Here is a 21247-nt window from a genome sequence, read left to right on the forward strand (position 1 = left end):
ACATACACTACCCTACACTACACAAACACGACCCTTAAACACTACCCTCACTACACATACACCACCCTACACTACACAAACACGACCCCAAAACCTAAAACACTACCCTACACTACACATACACTACCCTACACTCCACAAACACTACCCTACACTACACCCACACCACAACACTACCCTAACCCTTAAAACACTACCCTACACTACACATACACTACCCTACACTACACAAACACGACCCTAAAACCTAAAACACTACCCTACACTACACATACACGACCCTAAAACCTAAAACACTACCGTACACTACACATACACTACCCTATACTACACAAACATGACCCTAAAACACCACCCTACACTACACATAGATCCTTCCTCTAAAGACTTTTCTGCTACCCTGCAGTGCCTGAACTTTCTGCCCCACATCTCGGCCCCCACCCATGCCCAGGGTCACATCCTGGACCAAATCTGGTCATTGCGCCGTGATGTTTCACCCCCTTCTATACTCCCTTGCATTTGGTCTGATCATTCCATTATTTCATTTTCTATTCTTTCGGCTTCGACTGACAAGCTGCCTCTACCCAAAAACATATTAGTTCGCAGCTGGAACCATAAGGACCTTAACTCCCTTTCGATCTCCCTGGCCTCCTCAGCGCCTGATCTTACTGATCTCTCTTTGGACTCGCAGTCAAAAGTCATTAGCACCTGGCTCTCCTCCTCCTGCGACCAGGTCGCCCCGCTCAAGAAGGTCAAATCCGTCTGCCCCCACGACGCCCATAAATGGTTCACCAGGGAGCTCAAAGACCTAAAACTCGATCATAGGCGATCGGAACGCCATTGGAGACGACACTATTGCCCCACTCTCCGTGCTAAATATAGACTTCTTCTCAACGATTACAAAAAAGCGATCCTTGCGGCCAAATCTAAATACTTCACCGAGAGAGTTGCTCACTCTGCTAATAAACCCCGAGAAATTTTCTCCCTGGTCCACAACCTTGCCACCTCTGATCGCACCAGCACTAGCCTTGTTCCATCTCAGACCCTCTGCTCTTCACTCAATGATTACTTCATTGACAAGATTGCCAACATAAAGGCTAATATTCCTAAGGGGCATCAATCTGGTGTCTCCTGCCCCCTCTTCCTACCCTCCTTCTCTCTGGATCACTTCCCCCCCATTTCCTTGGACCGTTTCCTCAATCTGCTCACAAAAATCAAGTCTGGCTCTCCGGGGGACTGCGCTCCGGCTCGGATTCTCAAAACTCTTTTCTCCAGTTGCCCTGCTCCTCCTCTTGCCCTTCTCAACACTTCCCTGGCTCTGGGTTCTGTTCCTTCCTCCTTCAAAGCCGCCATAGTTTTACCTATTCTTAAAAAACCTGGTCTTGACCCCTCTCTTCTCTCTAATTTCAGACCCATCTCTATTCTCCCTTACCTGGGTAAGATCCTTGAAAGCTACGTTACAACCTGTCTGTCCACTTATGTCGAGGAGAACCACCTCTTGGCCTCCCATCAGGCGGGTTTTCGCCCAGGACACTCCACGGAGACAGTGGTCATCGCGGTCCTGGACGAACTTAAGGGGAAAGCTGACATCAATCTTCCCCAAGCCCTGGTCCTCCTCGATTTGTCCGCTGCGTTTGACACGGTTGATCATTCCATCCTTCTCGACCGTGTCAGCGCAGCAGGCGTTCGGGGCGCAGCCTTTTCCTGGTTGGCGTCCTTTCTCCAGGGCAGGTCCCAAGCGGTCCATCTCTCGGGTTACTTCGCTCCCCCCCGTTTGGTCTCCTGTGGGGTCCCCCAAGGTTCCTCCCTCTCCCCTCTTCTTTTCAATCTCTATATTCACCCTCTTATTATTTCTCTTCGCGAGCTGGGGGTCTCTGTGTACAATTACGCGGACGACCTCCAGCTCGTCTTCGATCTTTCTTCCCCTTCTGACTCTCTTCCCAAGTTCTGCTCTACCTCAGTCTTTATTTCTGAATGGATGAGCATCAACCACTTGAAGCTCAATCCGGACAAGACGGAGCTTGTCCTCACGGGTGGCCCCTTAAATCCATGGTCCCCGGTCCACTGGCCCCCTTCCTTTGGCTCCCCCCCTTCACCGGTCTCCTCCGTTCGGACCTTGGGCATCAAGGTCAGTCATGACCTATCTATGCATGCCCAAGTCAGTTCCGTTGTATCTTCTTGCTTTCTATCCCTTCGCCTCATTCGGAAGATCTCCCGGTATTTCTCTGCAGACGCCCTCAAATCCATAGTCATGGCTCTTATCACCTCCCGCCTTGACTATGGGAACGGCCTGTATGTGGGCATACCCGCTTATGAAACCCGCCGTCTTCAGGCCATTCAAAATCAGGCAGCCCGCCTTATTCTTCATCTCCCCAAATCTTCTCACATTACCCGCGCACTTAAGTCCCTCCATTGGCTCCCAGTACACCTTAGATCTTTTTTCAAATTGGCCTGCCTGGTATTTCGGGCGCACACCCACTCAGCTCCCCTCTTTATCAGTTCTCTCATCACTCCTTACGCCCCTAGCCGCACTCTCCGCTCCTCCTCCCTGTCCCTTCTGCATGCCCCCCGTTTCCGCAAATCGAGAACGGGGGGCACCCGTTTTTCGGTTCTGGCCCCTCGGTTCTGGAACAGTCTTCCTCTTTCCATTCGCTCCATTCCCATCTACACCCACTTCCGTAAAGCCCTTAAAACATTCCTGTTTTTTCAGGCATTCCCCTGCTAGTTCCCTCGGATCCCCTCGCTGAGTCTGGTCTAGTCCCCAGCGCCAGGAAGCCGCTTGGCCGCAGAGCGCTTTATTAAGTTTCTTTTTCATTCATTCATTCATTCATACACTACCCTACACTACACAAACACAACCCTAAAACCTAAAGCACTACCCTACATTACACATACACTACCCTACACTACACAAACACTACCCTAATCCCTTAAAAATTAACGCCCACCCCAGGCCCTTTTCCCCTTACCTCTCTCTCCTCGTGGTTTCTCTCTTTTTCTTCTTGTATTTTCTCACTGCTTCTGTTTCCTCAATCACGTCCTCTCTCTGTCAGGGGCGGTGCACGTCGATGTGAGGAAACGGAAAAGCCTGTTTCCTCACAACGACGTGGATCGCCCAAATTTTGTTTTTTTACATCGTATGCGTATTTACCATACATACCTTTACAATGATTTTCGTTATAAAGGCATACGTGATAAATGCACTTGGGATGTAAAAAAATGCGGAGTAATGGTATGCGGGGTAGGGGACAATGTGGAGAAAAGGTATGCGGAGTCAAAGTCCGTGTGATAAAAAATTCGTAATAAAGGATATTTACCATCTTAGCTGTCCTCAACTTATTCATACACTTGCCTGCGTAGGAAACTGATTAATTGTTTCCCTATAAAGGGACCCACTGTATAAAACCTCACCAGTTACTATGAGCAAATAGGATGGATAGGGCATGAATCACTGTAACTAGTGAAAGGATAAAAAAAAAAACACTTTGATATACATGCATCCCTAGTAATGGGTCCAGCAATATGTGAGAAAAAACAGCCAGCGGCATATACTGTATTACAATCCCCAACCTTTCCAATATTGCCACCATAGGTCACTCACAGGAAGTAAGGGTTCCGCTCTAACATCTTAGTCGGAAGAACAAACAGGAAGTCACAGGCTTGCGACCGGCAGCCACGGAAGACTTTTAATAGACACGCAGACCGAGCAGGATCATCGTTGGATGGTGCAGAGGTAAGTGGGGCTTGGGTGTTTTTAGGATTGGAGGGACATGCAGTCAATCTAATATAAGCATTTTGGACCACTGTGAACATTTGAAGACCTATGGAAAAAAGAACGAGATAGGTGGAGTAAGGGGTATTAGAATTACTTCACTGCCATAGCTCCGGACCATTGCTGATATATAATGCTCACAGAGACCAGCGAACTACAGAAGTTATTTGGATTGCCACAGATTGTCACATGAACTAGCTAGGTGGAGTAAGGGGCATCGCAATTACACCACTTCCCAAGCTCTGAACCATTGCTATGCCATAATGCCCTTAGAGACCGGTAAACTATAGTGGTCATTTAAACAGCAAAAGATTGAGTATGGAGATGCACAAATAGAAAGAGCTGAAAGGAATAATAACATACATGAGTTATTAAAAAGGAGTCTATGCTGACACAAGTCATAGGATTCACCATCATTCCAACGAAAAAGCAGTTCTTCTTTGACCATAGGGTAACATATCCACTCTAGCCCGGAGCTTGGAACAGCAATAATGAGACTTGGGTAACGAAGTTTAACCTTATATTTTACATTGATGACTGTAGATAGCGTCTGTTGAATTCAAGATGTGTCTGGTGAGAGGGTAATATAAATCAGGTGTTTACTCTTTAAATGCGAAGATTGATAGTTTCATTAAAGGAGGTGATCCAAAGAACACATAATTAATGATGGGATTTATATTCTTTAGTTTTGTAGGTACGCTTCAAGAGTGTGTCTACCAAAAGGCAAGTAATACTGTATATTTATCCCTACCACTCGGCGTAGTTAACTAGGAGGTATTAGATCTTTCCCAAGGGATCTGTATCCTGAAGAAGGTCGACAACCGACTAGGGCAATAAGAACAGGCCGAAACATGTTGATTTTATCTTTTTCTGCTTTTCTGAGACTCTATGTTTGTCTATTTCTGAGACTCTTTGTCTGTCTGTCTTCTGCGCCTTGATGCCCTTTGGGCTAAGTCAGCGCATTACAAGACCTCTATTCATTCATTCATACAAGCTATGAGCACTTGCTGAAGGTCATGAAAGCTAAACTGATTCCATCTTTGGAATATAGTTCGATGATCTTACGTGGCAAAGATGCAAAAATATTAGATGACATTCAGATAAAAGTTTATAAATCAGTTTACAGGATTCCCAGTTATATAGGCCGTGCCAACGTCAGATCACAACTTGGACTAAAAACACAAATCTTTACTATCATTATCACGATCAGAAAAAGGTTCTCTCTCATGTCAGTGTTGGCAGGAGATTCTGAGGAGTGATCATGCAAGCAGTTGAAGAACATATTTGAATGAGTGTTTACTTAACTTTGAATGCCCAAATTTAGAAGATGAAGTTAGAATTATACACCCATTTAAAAGATTAATAAATCAATAAATCAATCAGTTAATCTACTGTCGACCATAACTGACAATGACGAGCTTAGGAAAAAGAACCATTCATGGTCAGTTGCTAACTCTTTTGGAAAATTAGAACCACAACTGTATTTGCTGTCCTATTTAAAACCGTTTTTTAAAAATAGATTCATGGTAATACGGTTTGGGCGATATCCTTCTAAGGATGGATTCCCAAAATGGGAAAAAAATGGCCTTCCAAAGTATGTAGGTTGCGTGGATTATGTGATGAAACACTAGTTCATATTGTAACTTTGTGTCCCCAAATAGTAGATGAGCGGAAATTTCTACTGAAATCTATTTTTAATGAACTGGGGGTAACATCCTTTAGAAATGCCATCATCACATGTCTCACTGGCGTATCGCCAACAAATGACTTTGTTTTGTTAAATTTATGTTAATAGCTGAAAAAAACTATTATCTTGTGATGAAGGGGGTCTTATAAAATAGGCGCATACATTAATGTGGTTATAAGTGTATTTAGAGAATAAAGACTCTGGAATTTGAGTGATATTATATTGTGATTATAACGTCAGTACAAATGCATTTTACTATTTGCTATCTACCTCATTTGTCAACTTTACTGATATCATCTAATCTATATTTTATCTGTTAAGAATTGTGGCCATGAACATTGCCCACTGCTAATGCTTCTTATCATTGCGAAATTTACTGGCTTATGTGGTTTATTTGTGTATATAATGATTTTGTAAATGTTAACCATGAGAAACTTTACGTTGTGGCTGCTTAAAACAGGAATTGGTCAAATCTTATTCCTTTTTTTTTTTTTTGTGAATTTGAAGTCATAATGTCGTTTTTATTGCTCATGTTTGTTTTTGTACAAAATTGTAATGATTTTAATTAATTAACAAATACATATTTACACACTTAATGTTGATACTAGCAGACAGAGTGATGGAGATATATTCTCTCAGATACACCCGCTGAATAATATTTTTTAATCCTGCCAAGCAGGGCCAGAATAAATAAGAAGAGGGGAACCTGCTTAGACAGTTCTCTTTCTGCAATTGTGATCCCTTTCATGTAAAATTATTTCTAAAAATATACATGCAATCCACCCTGAGCACTGGTCGGCACCAGGGTGTAGAAGTGGCCCTATGATGAAGCATGCCACTATTTAGTGAGTGATGGCAATTTTAACACCCCTATGGGTTTTCCAGTTGATTTTCCTCCTAGACTTTAGTTAAATCACATTCCCAGATCCCGATTAGGGCAACTGGCTGTTTATGAATAACTTCTTGTCCTTCTCATTTGATGAGTTCTATATTCCTACGTTAAGCCTGCCATCTGACTGGCGCACAGGGGAAGGGGTAGGTAGACCTGGCATTTCCAGCCTTTCCTGTCCTCCTTTGAAGCCTCATGCTCCTCCCCCCTGCCCTGGCATCCCTGTGTAGCTGATCAAGGCAGTCTGGCTATGCCTGTTCGCACTGGCCAATCACAGGAGACTGCAGGAAGGCTGGATTTTGGTTCACAGAAAAGAAAGTCTTGTAGCTTATTTTCTGTACAAGTTATGATTAAATCAACCATGGCTTTATAATAAGATAGTTACGTGACCCCCACCCCTGGGGTACCGAGGGGAGACTCTAGGGGTACCTAATATGTAAGAATAAGTTAGATTATCACTTTTTAAGTGCCCATACCACTTAAGTCGAGTTTGAGCATAATTACATTTAAAAGCAGTGCTGCAGAGCATGGCTGCTTTTAAAATGACACCAGGCACTCAGCAGTGCACACAAGCAAGTGCAACAATGGCTGCTGCCCTCTAAACTTCCATGCTCTATTATATACTAGGGTCTTACATATAGTTTCAATCCTCCTGTCCTTTTATCTACAAGGGAAGTATAGGGTAGGTAATGCAAATTAAAAGAATTGGTTGTATGACGTTATAACGCATACTTTTACAACGCACACCTTTACAACGCAATTTTTACAACGCAACATCCATTACAAGGCATTCCATTACAACACATGCCATTATAACGAATTTTTAAAAACGACCTTTCCAACGCATTCCATTACAACGCATACTACCTTTACAACGCATACCAATACAACGCATAACATTACATTGCATGTATGGTAAGTATTGGATAGTGTGGGGGTAAAAATTACTATTCTAACTCCAGGGGGTGCAACAGTAGGGTAAGTGTTGGATAGTGTAGGGGTAAAAATTACTATTCTAGCTCCAGGGGAAGCAACAGTAGGGTAAGTGTTGGATGGTAATGGTATGCGTTGTAATGGTATGCGTTGTAATGACTGCGTTGTAATGACATGCATTGTAATGGTGTGCGTTGTAGTGTCATGCGTTGTAATGGTTGCGTTGTAATGGCATGCTATGTAATGGATGTTGCATTGTAAAAGTTTTGTTGTAATGGTAGTGCGTTGTAAAAGTTGCATTGTAAAGGTTGTTTCCCAAAGAATTTACTTGGTAAGGCAGTCTAAAAGGCAAGGTTGCATTTCAAAGGACAGACAGCCACTCAGCAGTGCCCACATACAAAGTGCAAAACCTTTGCTGAGCTTCTAAACCTCTATGCCCTATTATCTACTAGGGGCTTATAGGTAAATTAATACCCGTGTCCTATTACCTACAAAGGACATATAGGGTTTGCCAGGCCAATTTTAAGTGTACCTTAATACATAGTGTACCCTATACATGTGTTGCGTCTTAAACATAGCACTGACCTTGGCCTGTCAGCAGAGCCCAGGGCACAGTCAGTCAGTTGCCAGCAGTATTATTCAGCAACAAATGGGGTGAACAGGGCACAAAGATGACTATCTAACAAAAGTATAAAACAGAATAGTAATAAAGAAAACAACATGAAAGGGTACGTCTTCAGACACGACCTTGCTACCAGATGTGTGAAATTTGAGTGCAGATAACTATCTCTCTCAAAATAGTAAGAAATTGTCTGGAGCACACCCAATAAGTGTGCATATTCAATAGTAATGGTGAGCGTAAGGCAAACATTCAAAAATTGTATTGTGGGCCACAATACACAGACACAATACATATCTTGTTCCCAAGGATAGTGATATATTGAGCTTGCTATTTACGGAAGTATTACTCACAATCTGAAATATACAAGCAGTTGTGTGCACTAATTCTGGTAAGTTACATAGTAGTCATGTCTATGGTATTTTCATAAAGATTTGTTGTAACTACGGGAGGCTTTCACTGAGCACATCTGAGCAGCTATCCACAGCTAACAAAATCATATCAAATCTAACACCTCCCCTCAAAGGCAAGGTGTGAACCAGCTCCCACTCATTTGATTCATGCTGTGTAAACCCTTGACCTTCTGAAACTTACGGAACATAGTTTGGCAACAACTTGTCATCTTCCTACTTCAACAACCTACTTATGACAAGTCCCCAGTATTGAAACCTCCATGTAGAGGGCACATGTCCAGTATGCTTGGAATGAGCATCTAAGTGCAAGGGGAGAGGGATCTAGCTGCACCATGAAGATGATTCTTATCTTGGTAACTAATTCACACACACTTAGTAGAAACATATATTCTTTCCTTTTTACCTGATCTTGTGCAAAACCTCATAGTCCGTAATGGGCAAACCAAATAGTTGCTCTCCAGTTGAGTAAGTCACAAATCTCCTCCAAAGATCATCAAAGCCCGCCTAGAACAAAATTAGATAGTTATCAACCTAACCATGCAGATTGAAACTGGTAACATATTGCAAGCAATGTCTAGTAGATAAATATGGAATCTTTCTTTTCAAATCTATGAATATATCAGTAGCATTATGCAAAATGATGCACCCCTACAGAATGTGGTGAGGGGTCCTAGACTCTCCCATATCTCACAAATATATATATTGACCTTGGCTGAATGTTGCCCCCTTGAAGGTTTGGGGACCCACTGAATGTTTGTGGTCCCTTGTACTGCAGAGGCTGCATGGGTCTTCATTATGCCCCAGTAGAATGAGTTACTTACCTCCTGTAGCACATTATTTGGTACTAGTAGTAAATAGTTATTGTACTGACATAATGAAATAGCAATTACAATCATAAGACCATTTAAAATCACTTAGTGAACATAAAAACAAGTTACTTACCTGTAACTTTGGTTCCCCAGTATTGGTAACTTTCATAGATTCCCATGCTTTGTATCATTCCCCGTCGTCGGACTGGGAGTCTCGGTAATAAAAAAAATATCATAGTAGTAGGTACAAAAGAGAAAGGAAAGGCCTAGGCCTCATTCCCTTTTGTAACATATCAGCCTCTTTTTGTAAAAGAGACCAAACTCTAGGCGTCAGCCAATCAGAAGAGCCTCACCCTTAGAACCTTCCTGAAGGAACCTCAGAGCCTCAGATTTTCGTAGCCGTAGTGTGCTAGACACCATACTTGCTGAAGGCTGAGCTTTCCCCGGGGAGGTGGGTGGGCGCATGGGAATCTATGAAAGTTACCAATACTGGGGAACCAAAGTTACAGGTAAGTAACTTGTTTTCTTACCCCAGTATTGGAACTTTCATAGATTCCCATGCTTTGTATCAGAATAGCAAGCAGTAAACACCATAAACACATTTTGTAAAGCAGTATACCATAACATTAGCCAGAAAAGTAAAAAATGTGTCACCCATGGAAGGTGGGATAGAAAGGAAAGCTCACCCATCACTTGAAGAGGTTTCTCAGGACAGCCTGGCCCACAGCCGCGTCATCCTGCTGCAATGACTCTAAGCAATAATGCTTAGTGAACGTGTGCACGCTGCTCCAGGTAGCAGCTCTGCAGATGTCCTTCATATGTACCCCCGCAAAGAGGGCCGTAGAAGAAGCCACTGATCTCGTCGAGTGAGCACGGATCTTGCCCACTAGAGGTTTTCCTGCTAACTTGTGGCAATGCAGAATGGCACTTGAAATCCATCTCAAGATCCCCTGTTTAGACAGAGGGAGACCTTTGTTTGGACCGCCGAAAGCAATGAACAATTGTGAAGATTTTCTAAAGTCTTTGGTTCGGTCCATGTAGAACTTTAGACAGCGTTGCAAATCCAGAGTGTGCAATGTCTTTTCTGCTGGAGTGACTGGGTTCGGAAAAAATGTCTTTAGTATGACCGGCTCATTTAGGTGAAAGTCAGTGGGGACCTTGGGAATGAACCTTGGGTTCGTCCTTAATATGGTAGTGTTCTTTTTGAACTGCAAAAACGGTTCTTGGATAGTCAGGGCTTGCATCTCCCCCACTCGCCTCGCTGATGTGAGGGCCAAGAGTAAAGCTAACTTCCATGATAAGAATTTTAGGTCTGAGCGGTGAATCGGCTCAAAAGGTCCCTTCATTAGTTGAGCCAGGACTAAGTTTAGATGCCATGTTGGAGGAGGAGATCGCACTGGCGGATAGACCCTGAACAGGCCTTTGAGGAATTGTTTGACAATTCTTGCAGACCACAACGAAGGACCAGAATCAGATCTTCTGAATCTCGAAATTGCCGCTAAATGAACCTTGATAGTAGAATGGGACAGATTAGACTTAGCTAGCGAGAGTAGGTAAGGTAGGAGCTGATGAGGTTTTGACGTGAAAGGATCAATCTTTTCTTTTTTGCACCAGATACAGAATCTTTTCCACTTCAGTCTGTATGTTTTGTTTGTGGACGGAGCCCTTGCCTGAGAGAGGATGTCTTTGACCTCATTGGAAAGAGGAACATTCATGTATTCTCGCTGGTCAGGAGCCATGCAGTCAGGTGCAACGATCTTGGGTCTGGATGCCAAACTTGTCCTTCGGACATTGCCAGGAGATCCGGAACATCTTCCAGCCTTATCGGAGGTACTAGCGATAGCAGATGGAGCTCGGTGTACCAGAATTGTCTTGGCCATACCGGGGCTATAAGGATGAGCTTGCATGGTTCCGTCCTCATTTTCCTGAGGAGACGAGGAAGCAGGGGAATCGGTGGAAATGCATAGAGAAACCTCCCCGTCCAGGCTATCGATAGGGCATTGCCCAATGAGCCTTGGTGATGGAACCTGCTGGCGTAGGCTAGGCACTTTTTGTTGGTCGGCGTTGCAAAAAGGTCCACCTCTGGTGTGCCCCATTTTTGAAAGAGTAGATCTATTACTTGTTGTTTCAGCTCCCACTCGTGACTGACTGAGGCGAGCCTGCTCAGCCTGTCGGCTCCCTCGTTGAGCACTCCTGGTAAGTGCTCCGCCTTTAGAGAAATTCCGTGAAGAATGGTCCATTCCAGAATCTGTTGAGCCTCTCGCGACAAGGGGAGTGACCTCGTCCCTCCTTCCTTGTTCACATAATGCATAGCCGTGGTGTTGTCCGTCCTGACTAGCACCTGTGAACCCTGGAGACGCGGAAGAAAGGCTTGAAGGGCTAGCCTGATCGCTCTCAGCTCCAACAGGTTGATGTGTAGCTTTTGGTCGCTTGGAGACCATTGGCCGCTGACCTGCAGGTCCTGCATCACTGCTCCCTATCCCTCCAATGACGCATCCGTCGTCAGTATGTGAGGTGATGGAACGCTTGCGAAGGATAGACCTTGGCATAAGTTCTGTGGATTCGACCACCAAAGCACCGCCTCCTTCATCTCTCGAGTGACCATTACTTTGTCGTCGAACGATCCGTGCACTTGCTGCCACTGGAGGTCCAGTTGCTCCTGCAGGGGGCGCATCCGGAGCCTGCAGTGCGGGATCAGGGGTATACAAGATGACATCACCCCCAACAGCGACTTGTAGCTGCGTACAGAAAGACACTTTTTTCTTTGAAGGCTTCCTGCTAATCTTTGCAGTTTCTGTACCCTTTCTCGAGTAGGAAATGCTTTTGAGAGCCGCGAATCCAACATCGCTCCCAGGAACCGCGCTGTCCGTGACGGCAGCAGCGTGGATTTCTCCATGTTCAAGGTGAGACCCAGATTTTGGAACAGAGTGGTGCAAGCCTGCACCGCGTCCTGCGCTAATGCTCTGGTCGGGGCCTTTAGTAACCAATCGTCCAGGTAAGGGAAGACCTGGAAGTGGTTTTTCCGCAGAAATGCTGCTACAGGTGCCAGCACCTTCGTAAAAATCCTTGGAGCAGAGCGAAGGCCGAACGGCAAGACTCTGAACTGAAAATGGCTCTTGGCTACTGTGAAGCGTAGGAACCTTCTGTGCGCTGGGTGAATCGGGATATGGAAGTACGCATCCTCCAGATCGAGTGTGGCCATATAATCCCCCGGGTTGACCATTTTCAAAACGTCCTGTAGGGATACCATCCTGAAGGATAAGGAGATGAGATAGGCATTTAGCTCCCTGAGGTCCAGGATGGGACGCCATTTCTCCTGCGTTTTTCTCACCAGGAAGAACCTGGAATAGAAACCGTGGCCCTGTTGATTGGAGGGGACCGGCTCTATCGCTCCTTTGCGGAGCATTTGTTGTACCTCTAGCCGCAGGAGATGCAGATGTTTTGAAGGGATGGCTGATGGGGGTCTGGGTGGAGGGACTTCCGTAAACTCCAAAGTATGTCCCCGTCTGATGATGTTGAGCACCCAACGGTCCGATGTAATTTGGGACCAGTTCAGAAGGAATTTTGACACCCTGCCTCCAACTGATGATCTCTCGGAGGAGGGAGCAGTAGGCAGAGCCAGAAGGCCGCTATTGGCGTTTGGACGAGTCTCGTCCACGGGCCGCTTGCTTGCCTTTGTTGTAAGGCCGTGAATAACCAGAGGACTGGCCCTGCCTTTGTTGGTATGACTGGCGATTCGGCTGGTACCCAGAGCTGTTCGAAGAATAGCGCTGTTGTTGGTATGCGCCTCTGTAGGTGCCACCTCTGCCTCTTGTGCCCCTAAAAGGAGTTTTGCGGTACTGGAGTGTTCCCAGCGATCTAGCTGTCTCCGTGTCCTTTTTGATGTCTTGCAGCGTGTCGTCGATCAATTTGCCGAAGAGTGCCTCGCCATCAAAAGGTAGATCAAGGACCTTGTTTTGGATTTCTGGCCGAAACCAAGTCGCTTTTAGCCACCCTTGGCGTCTTAATACTGCCGCTCCTGCCAAAGCTCTAAAGGACGTTGTGGCAATGTCCATGGCACAGTCTATTATCTCCATGGAGACCGCTTCACCTTCTTGCAAGGTTTTCTTGGCTTCCAGCCCGTTTTCTGGTGTAAGCTGATCCAAATAGGGAGCTATATCGCACCATAACTGGCGATCATATCGTCCCAATATTGCCAAAGCATTGGCGGCGCGAACCAGAAGGCTAGCAATGGATGAAAATCTCTTGCCTGTGTTATCCAGCCGCCGTCCATCCTTGTCAGGAGGGGCTGTCAAGGGAGCAGAAGGGTTCCGTGACTTCCTTTGCGCCGCTTGTGAGATTACAGAGTCCGGCTTGGGATGACCTGTCAGGGCAGCCGGTCCATCCTCCGGCGCTTTATACTTTTTGTCAAGGCGCGGTAGCACAGGGACCACCGTCGCTGGGTTTTTCATGGTCTTCAAACCCTCCTTCCATAGATGTTCCACAATCGGAATGGACCTTGTAGTCTTGCGGTGAGTGTCTTTAAAATCGTACAAGAAACAGTCTGTGGTTTCCGCAGGCAATACCAACTTAAATCGGCCGGCTGCACGTTCCATCAGTTGGTGAAAACTGCCAATGTCAGCAGGAGGAGAATCACCTAGGTCCTGGTGGGGCGAAGCTGGATCCGGGATGATGTAGTCATTGTATTCATCCCCTTCCTGATCCGAGTCCTGATTATCACCGGATGACGCATCCGTATCATTATCATGATCCCCATCCGGATCATCCGCTGTTCCAGACGCAGCCTGGGGCACTGGCCGCTGTGGTTGAGGAGGAGTCTGCACTGGGTGTACAGGAGGGACAATTGAAGAGTGGTCCTTTACTGGTGTTGACGGAGTAGACCTCCTCGGCGCTGGTCGCTCGGCCTTGGACTTGTAGTCTTGCAACATCTTGTGCAGGTCATGCAGGAAGGACGTCGGGACTGAAACCATGTCTTGTGATTCACAGTCCATTAAGTGGTCTGTTTGTGGGTAGTCACCTCCACCTTGTTCATATGCCTCCTCTGAGTCCGTCTCTTGACTTTTAATGAGAAGCTGAGATGGGCTATTCGCATAATCAAAGCCATCCTGACCGTCTCCCTCAGAGTACTCCTGGTCTAGCAACATCGTTGGGGGTAATGAGGTCACCCTCCTTGGGGATGTCATTTCAGGCGTGATCCTTGTGAGAGATATTGTTACCCTTCTCTCTGCAGCCAGTATCGTTGGTTGGTCCGTCGACGCCGGTGAAATCCTCGTCGACGAGATAGGAATAGTAGATGTCGTCGTCGACGCCACCGACGACGAGCCCGCCGTCGATGTAGAAATTGTTGTCGTCGTCGAAGCACTCATCGACGACATGACCGTCGTCGACACCGTCGTCGACGTCGTCGTCGGTACTGCCGTCGTCGACGATGATGGTTTCTTCGTCGACGATGTCGTCGGCATACTTCCCGTCGACGCTGCAGTCGTCGAGCTCTTCTTACACGACGACGAAGCTTTCGTCGTCGACGCTCCCGCTGACGAGCCCGTCGACGGGACCAATTGGAGCTTGGGCTTCATTTTCGTCGTCGACGGAGCCACCGTCGACGAAGTCTTCGTCGTAGAGGACTTGGAACTCCTCTCTGAAGAGTGTGAAGAGGGTCTCTTGAAGGCTGGGTCAGTCTTCTCACCCTTAGGAGGCGAAACCAGTTCTGCCTTGCCCGACCCACTGTGGTGGGGGGAACCTCCTGAACCCCGGCCATCAGACTCCCTGGGGGTCTTCTTTGAAGCCTTAGAGGGGCGCCCAATAGAGGAAGATGGGGAACCTCTACCCCTTTTCACTGACCTGCTAGAGGAAGCACAGGACGACGATTCCTCCTCATCACTGGAAACTCCATGTGTCCTTTCCTTCTGCCTCTGCAACCATGTAAGAAGCCTTCCAGCAGGATCTCTCAAGGTCTTGGTGGAGAGAGTGCGGCAAATCTTACAGTCCTCTGCCTTGTGATCTGGATACAGGCAGTAGATGCAATCCTTGTGTTTGTCTTCCACAAACAGCCTTTTCTTCCCACAGGTGGAACAGGGCTTGAAAAGGGCTTTCTTCTTCTCAACCTCCGACATTTTGAAGAAGAAAGAGTTTCCTGAAGAAACCTGAAGAAAATTCTGAAGAAATATCTGTAGAAATGAGTTTTAAAGAGTAGAAATAGAGCAGAGCTCAATGGAGACTCCCTAGCACAACGTGCAGTAGAAAATCTGAGGCTCTGAGGTTCCTTCAGGAAGGTTCTAAGGGTGAGGCTCTTCTGATTGGCTGACGCCTAGAGTTTGGTCTCTTTTACAAAAAGAGGCTGATATGTTACAAAAGGGAATGAGGCCTAGGCCTTTCCTTTCTCTTTTGTACCTACTACTATGATATTTTTTTTATTACCGAGACTCCCAGTCCGACGACGGGGAATGATACAAAGCATGGGAATCTATGAAAGTTCCAATACTGGGGTAATCTGAAAAATTCCCAAACATCCAAACTAATATTATAAAGAGAGAGCCCAAACCTTTGAGGCGGGTAATCTCAGTAACCACAGCACCAATCACAACACCCAATACAGCGTTGGAAAGGGCAGTTGCAGCAGAAGGACATAGGCTATGCAGACGGCCACCATATACATACATTTTTTTTCCAGAGTTTTATATAGCGCGAACTTGACCTGAACTGAATCAGGTATCAGAGCCCTTTACATAGCACCAGTTACATTACATAAGGACACACATTCATTTTTGTTAGGCATGGGGAGATTAAGTGATTTGCCCAGAATCACAGGATGTTTGGCGTCATTACCAAGACTTGAACCCAGATCCCCAGGTCCGAGGTCGAGCGCCTTAGCCGTTAGGCCAACTCCTCTATACATTTAAAAGGTAAAAGAACCGTGCCAGCAAAGTAGTCCCTTGTGGGCGTGTCTGCGTTGTGCTGTGGGCATGGGCTGGGGGCGTGACTAACGCTGGGGGCGTATGGTACGGCCATCACATCGTGGGCTGTGGGCGTGTGCTGGGGGCGTGACAAACGTTGGGGGCGTGACAAACGCTGGGGGCGTGTGTCCGCCCTACATGCCATGTGAGTCATACATACAAGCGCCAATTACGTTGCTGCGCAGCATCAAGGGGCACGCTGTGGGGGTGACACGCTGGGGGCGTGGGAAATGCTGGGGGCGTGTGTTCAGCCTTCATGCCATGTGAACGCAATTGCGCCGCATCAAGGGGCACGCTGGGGACGTGAGAAATGCTGGGGGCGTGTGCTAAGTTCCGTCCTTCATGCCATGTGGGTCGTACATTAATCAGAAGATCGTCTGCTGTGGCCGTGTGCTGGGGGCGTGACAAACGCGTTGACCTGGAGGCCTGGTAAGTAACGTTACTGCAGCCTCTCCTGCGCGCTGTTACTGAACTCTCTCATTCAACAAAATTACACGCGCCTGCTACCATCAACCAGGGCTCTAGCCGGGCTCAGGCGGCAGATAAGTACACTAATTACACGCGCCTGATAACATCAACCAGGGCTGCAGCTGGGCCTCAAGCGGGGGAACACATGCCTGCTAACATCAAACAGGCCTGCATCTGGGCCTCAAGCGGGGGAACACGCAAATGAGTGTGTCTGCGGGGACAATTACTGCAGCCTCTCCTACTCGCTGTCACTCAACTCTCTCATTAAACGGATTTACCCGCGGCTGATAACTCTCTCATTCAATGACATTACACACGCCTGCTAACATCAACCAGGGCTGTAGCCGGGCTCAGGCGGCGGTCCACTACACCAATTACATGTGCCTGCTAACATCAACCAGGGCTGCAGCTGGGCCTTCTCCGTCCCTATTCTAATGAAACAAAAAAATGTGTCTACCTCGAGATTTTCAAATAAATTGCCCTTGCCAAATACACACATTACACACATTCTATTTCATACCCGGACAACGTCGGGACGGGCTGCTAGTATAAAATATAACCATTAACCTCTTAGGAGCAGGTGTGGGCCAATGGCAGGCATCCGCACACCCTGTCCAGTGCAGGTGTTGGTTATTGGCCACCACAGGGGGATTAGAAATGGCTCTCTGGCGCTTTGCACTAGAGTGTTTCCTTTTTTCCATTCAGGCTCGGGCTGCACGGCAAAAGCTTCCCTAGCAGCCTGAGCTTTTTAGGTCTGGCCTACGCAGCGCATGCGCTGTATAGGAAAGAGACCTCTTGAAATTGATTCAGCTTTGCAGGCAAAAACGTGCACACGCTGCATTGCTTTTAATGGCAACGCGTGCACGTTTGGCAATTTCCTTGTGGGAGCGAGCTTTGACACCATATGTTTGTTATTAACTTGCAAACAGATGGTGCCCCTGGCTCGGTCCCGCAAGGGAAACAGGCGGGCCCCCTCATCTCCCCCCTCCCACTGCTGCCTCCTCCTCTCCTCGTCAAACTTGTTTATTTAGAGAGGGAGAGCACCGGCACTTCTCAATAGAATGGTAATACTTGTTAATTGGAGAGTACTATCCCTTCTAATATCACAAGTCTTAATTGCACACCGTGCATCTTTCTTCCACCACCTTGCCCTGTCAGTCCATCTGCCACTCAGGGTCTTTATCACTGTTTTATTTCTGTCTTCCAATATCTCTTTCTCTTTTCTGCCCTGGGTCCAAGTATGGTGATGGTAACAAAACCGTGTCCCCAACAATGACAGGCGGTGTACACCACTTGAGACCGCTGTACAAATTAAGAACTCGGCGCCAGACATTCGCCGCTGTGTTTCCCTTACTAAGTTTCTGACTCTTCTCTGGCCCTCCAGCGCAATCTGCTGCCCACTGCCTGCAAGTGCCGTTCAAAGATAAACACAGCATTTCCTGCGAACAGATTGCGGTTGTCATTCACTCTGGAATCTGTCACCTAAATTACAAGTAAGTGAGAGCGACTCATCTGACGCGCACCTGTTGCTTCTGCTTTCCACCTTTCCACACAATGATGCCTCCGGGAGAGTGCATGTACAAAAACAAGCATTAGCATAGCCAATAGGTCTTGCCTTTGGGACCTTATAAGTATTTAGTTATGCAGTACAATATCCTTGGTGCAACAACATCAACTGTTGCATGGCTAAAAACTTATAAGGTCTCAAAGGCGAGACCTATTGGCTATGCCAATGTTTGTTTTTAATGTAATGACGATCAGATGTCATTACATTCAAAAGTGAAAATAAAACGAACGATAGTGTTTGTGTCATTCTCACTGACAAGTGCTCAGGGGCTCTCAGCCCCCGAGCCAATGCTTATGGGAGAGGTATCATTGGAAAGGATAGAATCTACTCTTTTCTTTTTATTGTCATTTTGAAAATACAAACTTGTGAAAATAAGCAGAGCATCGAAGTTCAAAGTCTTCCTTTCTTACCCCTCCACTCTAACCCGCCCGATCCTACAAACCAACAGTGAAAGTCGGCGATCAGAAAACAATCCTTTTTGGTTAAAATGATCCATCATTTTAAAACCATTGAATTCATATCAAGTAGTAATAGAACTTGTTTCTTAGTGCATTTCATCAAACCCCGGAAGGCCTTAAAGTGCAAAGTCTGAAGTGCAAATAATCAGCTACATAGACCCATTCAGAAATATAAAATGACCCACGCTAAAGTGCAAAGTGCAAAGTGCAATGAAGGTGCAAAAAGGAGTGGGGAGGCATCTTAGTAGGACAAAACATTCTACAGGACTCGAGCCGATAGGCTGTCTATGATACACAGAAAAATAAATTCAGTTATACATTTGTAAATTCCTCATGAATTAGACAGCCCCAGCTCGGAGAAAAATAGCAGTGCCCCCCCCTTGTTTATTGTACTTTTATCTGGCAAAGCCAGCTGGACAGTGGTTCCCAGATTTGCCAACTCTTACTTTTAGCACGGATGCCCTTCTTAGCTTAAATAGCTTTTTCAAGATTATGCGTTGAAAACAGATGAGCCATCCACTGCTGAAATTAAGGGGATTGAGGTCCAACCAAGCCGAAGTGATACATAGCCTAATATTGCCATAGCGATAAAAATAACGTCCCCTCCACTATCTACGGTTTCTTGTCCTCCCAACAAAACAGTGGAAGGAGTTAATAGAACATCTGGGGATAGAACTGCCTTGAGGAAGCCTTGTATCCCTTCAAACAGATGGCTAAGCTTCTCACACGTGGCAAACATTTGTGAAGAGTCTGTGCTCTATTCAGAGCACCGGGGGCATTAAGGGGCACATGCATCAAGCTAGGCAATTGCGATTCCTTAATAGCAATCTTTAAGGAATCGCTATTAACCGCATGCGCGCTAGCGAAATTCCGCTCCTGTGCTGAGATTTTTAAAACCGCATGTTTCATGACGAGCTGGGCTCGTCATGAGCGTGCGAGGAGGCTACCTCATGACGAGCCCAGCTCGTCATGAGCGTCGAAGGGGTTAAGGAAACGCAATTGCCTATGCATACAAGTTTTGCAAAAATATTTGCGATTCCTAAACATTCCTTAATTGCGAATCCTAAATTGCGATTCACAATTAAGGAATGCCTTCCCATTCATTCCTATGGGCCTAGAGGACCATATGAATGAATAAGTAGCCATTTGCAAGCCCCAAATAGGTACTCGTAAATTACGAATGCGATTTGAAGGGTGCTAGGGGGCCGTAAAGGCCACCCTGCTGCACCCCCAAATTTGGCATGTGTGCTCATGTGACGAACACTTATGCCCTAATGGCATATGTGTGCGCCACATAGCACTTTGAAAAATGCACAAATTGTGATTCCCTAAAAGCATTCGCAATTTAGGTAATCCCAAAATTTGCGATCACCTATATTGCGAATGGGTTGATGCATCCCAATTGCCTAAATACCGGTCGTAAAGGGGCCGATTTTGCGTTATCGGCCCGTTTGCGATCGGTATTTAGGTTGATGCAAATGCCCCTTAGTGCCTTTACTGGTTTCCCATTTTGGAATTTTGCTCAGGGTATAATATAGAAAGGAGCACGTTTTGTAAAACTGGGCTTGCCGGTTGACGGATAGTAGATCGCTTTGAGCAAATCGGAGAGCTGATTGGAAAATATTGTCGGTAATGTCTAGTTTCGATTGCCATTTCCCGGAGATCGTAGCCAGATCATCCTGCATTAAGCTTTTAAGAATCCCATAGATGGTCCCGATTAGAGGCGTATTTGGATCAGTCAGTCTTTCTAAAAGTTCACATTTAGGAATCCCGCCGGGCCTGCCTGCCTTCCGGAATAAAAAATTCCTTATTGCTAAGTATTAAAAAAACTCTTTATGACTTAGTCCAAATTGTACTTAAAGATCTTCAAATGCCAAGACCCCTTAGGAGGTATAAAAAAAAAAAGTTTGTTAATGCCAGTGTTGAGCCAAATTGAAAAGTAAGAGCCCCCAAATATCCTGTAGATTCTCGTTGTTACTTGTGTAGTGATTCATTCTCCCAAGCCCCAATAGTTTACGGAAAGCAGTGAATGCCTTGTAGGTTCCCATAAGGGTTTTGAACCTTACTTTCTTGTAGTATCCGTATTCAAGTTGACGCTAGGGGTGGGCGGAATTTGCGTAATCACGTTACGCAAATCTCTGCGAAACGGCAGAAATTCCGCTAACTCGCGGAATTGCTTGTCCGCGATGCTTTTTTCCTGTTCACAATTGCTGTTTGTGTGCTCGAGGGGAAATATCTTGCGAACACGCATTTTGAGTACGCGAACAAGCAAAACATTTCACAAAGTCGCGAAACGAAGAATTTTGGGCAATTTCGCGTTCTCCGCGAAATTACCCAAATTCCGCGAGCGGAACGGAATTTATCGCCCAGGCCTAGTTGATGCCACAGGCACCACCAAGCTTCTGGGCCAAGTAACAGGTCAAACGGGGATGGGAGATCCGTTAATCATGCTTGAGGCCGGTCTTGTAGCAATACAGGGCATATTTGCATAATGGTGGCCCAGTAGTATATTTTTAGATTTGGGAGTGCCCAGCCACCTCTCTCCCTGGAAAGAGACAGATACTTGAGGCACCGTCTTGGCTGTGAATAACTCCATATAAATTGTGAAAAGAGGCTATAGAATTTTTTTAACATTAAATTAGTAAATTCGAGATGGATATCTCTAAAGAAGTATAATAT

At 46.1% G+C, this 21247-nt stretch overlaps 1 protein-coding gene across 7 annotated transcripts in view; it reads right to left on the bottom strand.

The window, feature by feature from the left end:
• The window catches only part of DNAH8 (dynein axonemal heavy chain 8), a 10041960-nt gene that overhangs the window by 5796783 nt on the left and 4223930 nt on the right, over positions 1-21247 (bottom strand). For all 7 annotated transcript variants that reach the window (XM_078647354.1, XM_078647353.1, XM_078647356.1 and 4 more), the window contains one exon: positions 8717-8817. In XM_078647354.1, the coding sequence (XP_078503480.1) occupies positions 8717-8817 (101 nt within the window). The remainder of the gene's footprint in view (positions 1-8716; positions 8818-21247) is intronic.

Source organism: Lissotriton helveticus, chromosome 6 (genome assembly GCF_964261635.1).
Source record: "Lissotriton helveticus chromosome 6, aLisHel1.1, whole genome shotgun sequence".
Lineage (NCBI taxonomy): Eukaryota > Metazoa > Chordata > Amphibia > Caudata > Salamandridae > Lissotriton > Lissotriton helveticus.